Genomic DNA, 10350 nt, shown 5'->3' with positions numbered 1-10350 from the left:
ACAACCGGTGACACTTTTCTTTTAGCCATAAAAAACCATGTTTTAAAATTTTGCTATAACTTTTGTGTTTTAAACAAAAACCATATACTTCCTTCGGCAAAAAGATAGGTATACGTTTTAACTTTCCAATGCTTTTAAAAAATTTAAAATTAGATGATCCGATCAAAAGCTATGGCCAAAAAACAAAGCCTGTTTCATAACCGGGGACATCCCCTACATGCTACATATGTTGTATGTAACATTTATTAAAGTAGTAACATTACATACGTTCAATTCTCAAAAGGTTGTGCATTTGAGAACAATTTAACAAAATCAAGAAATTAAAGATTGTTTTTATTATCCATGGTTTCCCACGTTGAAGGGACTTTACCAATTTAATCCTATTTTATCAACAGCACATCTTTTCACTACACTTCTAATGAAACGGCAAGCATGCGTATTCATACAGAGTCATATTATAACCGAACACTACAGCTGTAGCACATTTTTCGAACACAGATATCAAATTCGCCTAGGTTTAATCGTCTCGCAGTAAAGAATTTGCGATCTGTTGGGACAACGAACTTGTGTCATTTTTTCTGGCACACTTCCCTAACACAGACATCGAATTGGACTAGGTTGAATCGCGTTCGTAAGAAATCTGTTGGCACGAAGGGGCTTTGTCACTTTCTCTGGCGTACTTCCCAAGCAAGGACATCAAAATGGTCTAGGTTGAACCGCGGTGTTAAGAAATCTTGTTGAAATGAGTAAACTTTGTCACTTGTTTTGACTTACTTCCCAAGCACAGATATCAAATTGGTATAGGTTTAGATCATCGTAAAGAGTCTTCCAACCAATCACGAAGCGAGCATTCTGGTAAAACATAGGTTCATTATTTTCAGTTTTTCAATAGTTCAACTTCAAGAATCCATACTTTTCTTCATTTGGGTTAATTCTTAGAAGATTTTCCGATCGATTGGTGTAAGAACATTGAAAATCGATCGGAAACCCGCTGAGCTATTAGCGCTCAAAACCTTTCATTTTTCGTGACGCTCGCATTTTTCGATTTTTTGGAATGACACCCTATCTCAAAACTTGCCGTAAGACGTAGTCCTACGTCAAAACTAATACCTTTTTCGGATTGCTGAGATAATTTCCCTTGAAAATGCATAAGAAAGTTTGTTTCTAAACTTAATATATTCGAAGATATAACCAAGGGAATTTTGGAAAAATGGCGCTATTTATTAAAAAGAGGGGGCTCCCATTAATCGAGGGGGGTCCAATCGGCACCAAACTTGGGATTTATGCTTTTTCACCCAAAACGAACAATCTGACCAAATTTGGTTGATATCCGAGAAGGTCGATTACACGTTTGTACTTTTTCTCGGTCACTTCGCGTGGTATGACCCATATTTAATTCATTAGTACCATTTTTGATTAGGCCCCTTTGATAAAGCAGTCGAGATCTTAAAAAATCAACACATCTTTTTTTAAAGAGAATATCCATGCAAAGTTTCAGCTAAGTCAAAAATAACAAATTTAAAAAAATATTACTGGCACTGGACAGAAATCTCTGGTTTTCAATAATTATTAGAAAATATTATGGGAAATAAAGCTTTTATTGAAACACTATAATATATATATTGAAAATGTTTATAAGTTGACATAATTCTAACCCGATATTCTCTGATTGCGTCGTAATCCTTTTTCTACCACACATAAATATTTATACAAGATTCAGCTGTACTTATACCAGCAAATTTTTGAAACTTTATACATTTTATTTTTCGCTATATGCGTGTACATTCACTTTTGTTTTACATTTAGACCGAATGTGTTATTATTAACTAGAAAATCTAGCACGAAAAACAGTTTCGCGTACACAGCGGTCAAACACGGGTTTTAATATTGGTTCTGTCTCTTCAATTCGCTTTCTAAATCGTTCTCTATCTCTCGCTGCTGTCTCCCATTCACCTTTCCGTGCCTGTCTGTATGCGAAATCCCAAACTCGGATTACATGGACCTCGGGTTTAAGATTAAATCGGACCTAAAAATGTAAAAATACCATTAGAAATGTTTTCAGGGTAAACAATTAATTAATGAGTTAATATTCTCCTTAATAGATAACAGTGAATGTGTGCATGTTTATTCGTATGTCTCCAAAAACGCCTGGAACAAACTTGAGTTAGTGACTTTTCGACAATATCCGAGAAAAAATAAGTTGTTCTGATTATACAATTTCCCCAAAAACTATTCCCCAGAAATCCATTTCCCAGAATTCTGTTTCCCAAAAAGCACAATTTTCCAGAAAATCACTCTCCCGAACCATTTCCCCGAATATAGCATTCCCCAGAACGCACTATTTCCTAAAAAATCATTCCCCAGAAAGAACCATTTCTTAGAAAGTTATAAATAAAACCAGGTTGGCAACTGGAAGCGAAACTAGAAAAAGAAGAGTAGGGTGATTTATATATTTTAGACAGGTGTTACACATTATCTATTTTGGACTTTTACGGCAAAATCAAATGGAAAATGTCCACAATAGAGCAGGCGTAACGCTTGTCCAAAATAGTTAAATCATCCTATTATCCACCGTGTCCCGGAGACTTCCTGAAATCTCGCGAGCAAAGAGAAGAGACAACGAGCTTTGCTCTATTTAGTTTCGTATCTCATGCAATCAATGCGTGCTATGTGCAATAGTCGACCGTCGCTAAAGGGAAAGGCGTGGTACACAAATTACGTAACGCAAAAATTCCGGATTTTTTACCCCCTCCCTCCCCCATGTAACGATAAGTAACGCTTGGAATAACCCCCCCATTAAATTACGTAACGTTAACCAAACCCCCTCCCCCCTGAACTTCCGAAGAAACGGCAAACGATTTTGAGAAAAACTTTCGTTAGTCGGGCTGATCTGATTAAGCCAAAAGTTGACATGAACACTTGAACTGTTAGTGAAAACAGCTCAGCTAAATTAATTAAGGTTTTTGTCGAAATCGGCGATAAGCTTAGTGCAATTAACGAAATTTGACTATATTTCACACCATCAACACATCCTTTCTTCGTTTTGCAGCTATTTTTTGGTATTCATAATTTTGTTACGTAACTATTCTTCTGACTCTCCCTCCTCCCTATGTAACAAAAAGTAACGCAAACTCGACCCCCCTCCCACCCCTCCAAGCGTTACGTAATTTGTGTACGAAGCCAAACGAGCGAGATTTTGTCTCGATACGTGGAATTTTCGGTGCGACGTGCTTTACGTTGTCTCGTCGCTTGTCAGGCCCAGCGAGCAGCAACAACTTCGTGCGCATGAAACAGCTCGTGTACTTTTTCTCGTGAGCTCGTCTCGCGTACCCCAGATAGATTGACTTTCTGCGCAAAGCGAGATATCCAAATGTGTAGCTGTTTTCCAAGCTTTATTCGAGGTAACGTTCTGACATGAGCTTGCTTATCTCTGATAAAGGGTAATGCTTAGAATACTGAATGTTAAAATAATTTAGTAGCTGTGCATAAGGTGTAAACAAAGGTGCACGTTGAACTATGATTCTAGTCAACGTTTTGGGTCGAATAATGAATCGATGCTTTTGAGCTCTTATGATTCTAAATGCTAAATTTATACAGCGGGATTACGATTTTGGCATGCCTCGATTTCGGCACGGACTGACTTTATTAATTAAAGTATTCGTTTTTGTCAACAAAAAGTATCTCGCTTCCAAAAATATGCTTAAACATCAAGCAGTTTCTGCATACATGTTCAAAATGAAGCAAAATGATGCCGTCAGTATATACAGTAGGATGTCGAATTTGGCAACAAATGCGTGTCGCTTATGTTGCCAAAATCGTAACCGTGCCAAAATCGGGATCCTTTTTCGATATAAAAAAAATAATTCTAAAGCATTTAGAAGTTGACTAAATATCATTAATTAACGATTGCAACCATTTTATGTTTAAAAAGTCCGACAAGAGCTGTCCGTCCGGTGCAAATAAGTTATTGACACATAACTTTTTTTCATGAACATACTCAGGACCTCATTTTTTCGTCATTTAAAGCATGTATGCGGAAACTGATTGATATTTAAGCATATTTTTGGAAGTGAAATATCTTGTGTTGCCAAAAACGAATACTTTTGTTGCCAAAATCGAACCATGCCAAATTCGAAATCCAACTGTACACGAAAAAAAGTTTGTAGTTGTAGAATGTTTCGAAAAGTAATATTTTTATTGACGTAGGACTACGTCTTGCCGCAGAGTTTAAAAACTTGCATATACTGATGTCATCATTTTGGGTCATTTTGAACATGTATGCAAAAATTGATTGATGTTTAAGTATATTTTTGTTTGCGTGTTGCCAAAAACGAATGCTTTTGTTGCCAAAATCAGTCCGTGCCAAAATCGAGGCATGCCAAAATAGAACCATGCCAAAAACGAAATCCCACTGTATTAAGAAAACCAATGAAACATAATTCCAAAATATAAAGAGATAAGTTCATAATCATTTCGCCTCTCCTCTCCCAGACCCAATTTCTCGCTACAATTCTTTTAACTGCAAGTTCGATAACTGCAACAACTTTGCAGTCATCATATATGTATGACGTATAAAAATCAACACACAAGACGGGATCCACAATGCAATAAAAAATAAAAATTTATGAATATGAAATGCTTTTTTATATAAATACAGTAGGATTTTATATTTGGCAACAAAAGCGTCTCGCCTATGTTGTCAAAATCGAGACCCTTTCTGTAATGGAAAAATTGAGCAAAAATGAGTCAAAATGGGCTAAATATAAACAATTAAGAATTTATCTACGATTGCAACAATTTTATACTCGAAAAGCCCGATAAGAGCGTCAGACCGACGCAAGCAAGTTTTTGACCCCCTGCGGTAAAACGTAGTTCTATGTTAATTAAAGAATATTACCTTTTGAAAAATTCTACAGCTACAAACTTTTTTTCATGCACATACTGACGTCATCATTTTGCGTCATTTTGAACATGTACCTATGCAGAAACTGATTGATATTTAAGCATATTTTCGGAAGTGAAATACGTTTGTTGCTAAATTCGGTCCGTGTCAAAATCGAAGCATGCCAAAATCGAAATCCCACTGTTCATAAATTTATATTCGATTTTTGAGCTTAAATAACTCAGGATAGATTTTTTAATGAGTAATACTCATTTTGGGTGCTATCCGGAAATATTATAAAAGTTCGTTGCGAAATTAACGACATCTGGTTTTATTAACCTTCTGCTAAGGTACCCTAATCTTAACAATTACGCTGTTGTGGAAGTCTGCTGGACACCTAAACTTAACTTAATAATTGTTGTTAGGCCATTGCAAATCATTTTCAAAGTTTTTGTCACAGCCCCCCCCCCTATCCCCAAAAAGGGGGGGCAGAAAAATAATTTGTAGGATATGGTCAAAATTTTTTTTATAAAATCAATTGTCTGTGGGCTCTACAGCCTGAAAAACTCGAAAAATGATTGTAAAAGTTGAGTTAACGCTTCTAGCACGAAACAAAAATGGCAATTCGAACAATGGAATTTCCGAAAATCGCCCAAAAAAATTTCCTTCGTTTTTGTTTTTTTTTCGTAGATTTTTGCATAGAAAATAATAACGTATATATTATAAGCAAGAATAGATTCAGTTTTCACGATTAAACTTTAAATAAAAATGCTTAAACCCAAGTTTTTTTGCTCAATTAAAAAATTCACTTTGTTTTTTTTTCGCCCCCCCCCCGTTCAGAGGCCGAACACCGGAAGGACAAAAACTTTATAAAATATTTGTAATGGCCTTACTGAATTATGTATATTCACATTTTATTTATTTTAGAATTCAGAACATATGTTTAGCAACCTATTTTAAATGTAATAAAACCCCAGGTATAAGTCGGGAAGACACCGAAACTTCAGAATAAAAATACAATACATAGCGTATCTGTTGCATTTGTCTGATTTCTGATGTTTCTCAGACTACAACCTCAGCCGCAGAAGGTAAACTTTCTAGCACTATTTGTATCCAATCTGTTGCTACCTGCTTAATTGACTATTCTATAGGGTTTTTTTCTAATTCCCGTCGTAATAAGTAAAGCCATTCTAATTTTCATCATTTGTTGGCTGGATTTAATGAATACTCCAAAAGTTCTTGTGCTGATTTGACTAAAACATACTTAACTTCCGATCCGTGAACTTTGAAATCACTAAAAAGCGACTATTAAAGCATATTATTGAAATTACGCAACTGACTTTATTGCTAAAATTCGTCGTACCGTTTTAAAATCCGTCCATCAAAATTTTTCATCGTCCGAATTAAAAATCACAACAATGTTTACGATGCTAACGCTCATGCATTTGTGTAGGACGGCATGACAAATGTTATTCTACAAAATTTCTGCAGGTCAGGCAAGTTTTCCTGGCTGTAGAATAACGACAATGCCTTGCGTGAGTTATTTTCATTTATGAATGACGGAAATTGAAACGATTAGTCGACATTGTCTTCTTCGTCGCACGAAAAAACGTAGGAAATTTGGCTGGTAGGACTTTTTTAATGACAAAAATCATTTAAATAGATCTCAGCTCACTTTGATTGGTCACGTATGATAGACAACAAAGTAAATTTTAGGGAATAACTAGTTTTACATTGTGTCATAAAAATGCTGATATGTTTAATAATTTGTGTTGAATTGGACGGGAATAGGCAATTACGACGATGTAGCAACATACCCTACGCGCCAGATTGCAGAAAAAACGACGACGAAAGAAAAAATCAGAGGGGTTGTGTACAAGACACGACCGCATATATAGGTGACGCAGGACTACGTAAGTCTCTTTGTAGTGATAGTGGCATGTATTCATGTTTGTAATTCGATTCTTCATGTATACATGCTATATGCAACATATATACATGCTACATGCGTTGTATGTAACATTTATCAAAGTAGTAACATTGCATACGTTCAATTCTCAAAAGATTGTGCATTTGAAAAGAATTTAACAAAATCAAGAACACAACCTATTGCTTTCCTGCTACCTTATTGAAATTAAAGATTGTTTTTAATATCCATGGTTTCCCACGTTGAAGGGATTTTACTAATTCAATCCCTTTTTATCAACAGCACATCTTTTCACTTCTAATGAAACGGCAAGCATGCGTATTCATACAGAATCGTATTATAACCGAACAGTACAGCTGTAGCACATTTTTCCAACACAGATATCAAGTTCGCCGAGGTTTAATCGTCTCGCAGTAAAGAATTTGCGATCTGTTGGGACAACGAACTTGTGTCATTTTTTCTGGCACACTTCCCTAACACAGACATCAAATTGGACTAGGTTTAATCGCGTTCGTAAGAAATCTTTTGGCACGAGGGGGCTTTGTCACTCTTTCTGGCGTACTTCCCAAGCAAGGACATCAAAATGCTCTAGGTTTAATCGTGCTGTTAAGAAATCTTGTTGAAATGAGGAAACTTGGTCACTTGTTTTGGCTTACTTCCCAAGCACAGATATCAAATTGGTATAGGTTTAGATCATCGTAAAGAACCTTCCAACCAATCACGAAGCGAGAATTCTGGTAAAACATAGGTTCATTATTTTCAATTTTTCAATAGTTCAACATCAAGAATCCATACTTTTCTTCATTTGGGTCAATTCTTAGAAGATTTTCCGATCGATTAAGAACATTGAAAATCGATCGGAAAACCGCTGAGCTATTAGCGCTCAAAACCTTTCATTTTTCGTGACGCTCGCATTTTTCGATTTTTTGGAATGACACCCTATCTCAAAACTTGCCGTAAGACGTCAAGCCGTCCTACGTCAAAAAATCCAAGATTTACCCAACAGCACAAAATGTAACACACGACATGCGAGATGCAACAAGCAGCGCGACAAGCACACGAGCAAGTCTCGCGAGATCAAGCGCACGAACTGTCTCACGTACATGCCATACAAGTATCTCGTTCAACTTGTAAAGCGACGAGAAATCTTTGAACGCACCTCGCTGGTTACCCCCCTATCATAACGACAGTTCGGAGCATGTTTCCCGTAATTGCCACCAGTGTTGTGAGCGTCGCTGCATTCGCTTTTTCGGGCCGTCAATAATTTGTGATTCGATATTTTTAGAAGGCTACTTCTGCTTTTGTAACGTCAGCCGTGGAAGCAAAAGCTCATCTTGCGTGATATTTGAAATGAACGTATTGCACAGACAATCGTTGCTGTTCGCGAATCGAAGGCTTGTATTCGTTGCTTGATAATTAGATAATTAAAAAACCTGAATAAAAGTTGAAATTGGTCGAAGAAAATGAAGTGTTTTATTAAGGAGTGCGGAGCTAATCTGCGGTTGCGTGGTCTAGTTGGAATCAGCAGACACAGGTACCTAAGTATTTCTATTGACAAAATACTCAGTTAAATTTTGCTTATTTCAATAAGAGGGCAAATGTGCGAATCTTAACAAATCGTATTCTTTATCTCATTTACGCAGAATTCCACAAGAACGAAAAAGAAAGAGAATGTGGATAAATTCAATTCTTTTCTTTACTGGGCAACAAATTAGTCAGAGTAATTTAGTTAACCAGCGGATTTGCAGTAAGCATTTCCATGATGATGATTTCGAGATTGTTGGTCATACCAAACGGCTTAGAAATCAATCGGTTCCGACTATTTTTTCGAGAACCCCGCTTAGTGAAACGTAAGTTAAAACAAAAGTTAAATGCTTGGTTAAATGCCCAAATATACGGTTCTTTTCAGAGAAAATCTGGAAGTGGTTGTTTCAGATGATGAAACAGATAAGTTAGATAGGTATATTTAATTTATTTTCGATCTACATAACTTAAGTTATTAATTTTATGAAGGAAGCGTAAAAGTACTGAGAAAAGATCCAAGCTCCAATTAAGGGTACCATTTCCACGACTGCAGCAATCCTACAAGCTTAAACTATCACATAATCGTCTAAAACAGAAGTATACACGGCTTCAGCGACAAGTATTGACATTGGAGCAAGCTCTTGTAGATGCAAGGGATAAGCAGATGATCTCGCAGTGCGCGACTGACCATCTCAAGGTAAAAATATCTAAACCTGCAACATAAGTAGATGTTAATGATAGCATTATTTAGGTTTTCTGCAGTGATAATGCACTATTATCCGAGTTATCTGCTCCGAAAAGAATTGGTCGTGAATTTAGTGATGAATTGAAATCTTTCGCAGTTACACTTCATTATTATTCCCACGGGCTTATCAGTTTGTACGCGAAACTTTCAAAAACCGCATGCCTCACCCACAATCTTTAATTAGATGGTACCGGTCAGTGGATGGAGAACCCGGAATTACTTCCGAAGCCATTTCTGCTCTTGAAGTTAAAGTTGCCGAAGTCAAAGCTAAGGGAGAACGGCTTTTAGTATGTTTGATGATGGACGAAGTTTCCATTAGGCGCCATGCTGAGTGGAACCACCCAGCAAAAAATTTTGAGGGTACCGTCGAATATGCTGGATTACTGCCGGAGTCATCGGATGAGTTATCAGTTGCGAAGGAGGCGCTGGTATTTATGGTGACGGGAGTCAAAGAGAATTTTAAAATACCAGTTGCCTATTTTTTGGTCGATTCGCTGGACACCGAACAAAAAGTAAGGTTGATCGAAACCGTAATAAGAAGTCTTCACATTAGTACTGCGAAAGCCTTGGGAGCCTCGCTTAAATATGATGAAAATTTCAAGACGAACTTCCCGAACCCATGTAGTATGGAACCAATTTATGTAATTATTGACATCTGTCATATGTTGAAATTAGTTCGTAATACACGGGCTGCAAAAAACAGGTTCCGAACTAAAACAGGAATGGTTGAATGGAAGTATATCGATATGCTTAATAAGGTGCAGAATCTATCTGGTGTAAAAATGGCAGAAAAACTATCGGATCATCATGTTAATTTCCAAAATGAAAAAATGCGAGTGGACTTGGCTGCTCAAACCTTAAGTCGCAGTGTAGCTGAAGCTCTAGAAACCCTTAAATGCACTGACGAAAAATTTAAGGAATGTGGCGAAACGATCAAATTTATTAGGCTCTTCAATGATTTATTCGATGTACTGAACTCGAAACATTCCCAGGCTAAGGATTTTAAGCGTCCTATAAATCCTGACAATGTGCAGTCGTATATGTCGATGTTTGAGCAGATGCGTAACTATATTGGTGATTTAGAAATGGAGCAAGAGAAGCAAGGCAAACTTCAGTGGAGACCAATTACAGACTCTATAAACAAAACTGGGTTTGTGGGATTTTTAGTTGCTATGCAAAGCTTCAGCGATATGTACAAGCGACATGTGGAGGAACTTGGCGAGTTGCCCAATATTTTTTGCTATCGAATGAGCCAGGATCATCTGGAAATCT

General features: G+C 36.8%; 1 protein-coding gene across 1 annotated transcript in view; it reads right to left on the bottom strand.

Annotated features, from left to right (window-relative positions):
• Window positions 1-1589: 1589 nt before the first annotated feature.
• LOC128735014 (uncharacterized) overlaps window positions 1590-10350 on the bottom strand; it is a 37528-nt gene continuing 28767 nt past the window's right edge. The window contains exon 2 of the mRNA XM_053829465.1: window positions 1590-2026. Within this exon, the coding sequence (XP_053685440.1) occupies window positions 1823-2026 (204 nt within the window). The 3' untranslated portion in view covers window positions 1590-1822. The remainder of the gene's footprint in view (window positions 2027-10350) is intronic.

The sequence above is a fragment of the Sabethes cyaneus genome, chromosome 2 (assembly GCF_943734655.1).
Source record: "Sabethes cyaneus chromosome 2, idSabCyanKW18_F2, whole genome shotgun sequence".
NCBI lineage: Eukaryota > Metazoa > Arthropoda > Insecta > Diptera > Culicidae > Sabethes > Sabethes cyaneus.
This window is presented reverse-complemented; position numbering and strand designations above follow the sequence as displayed.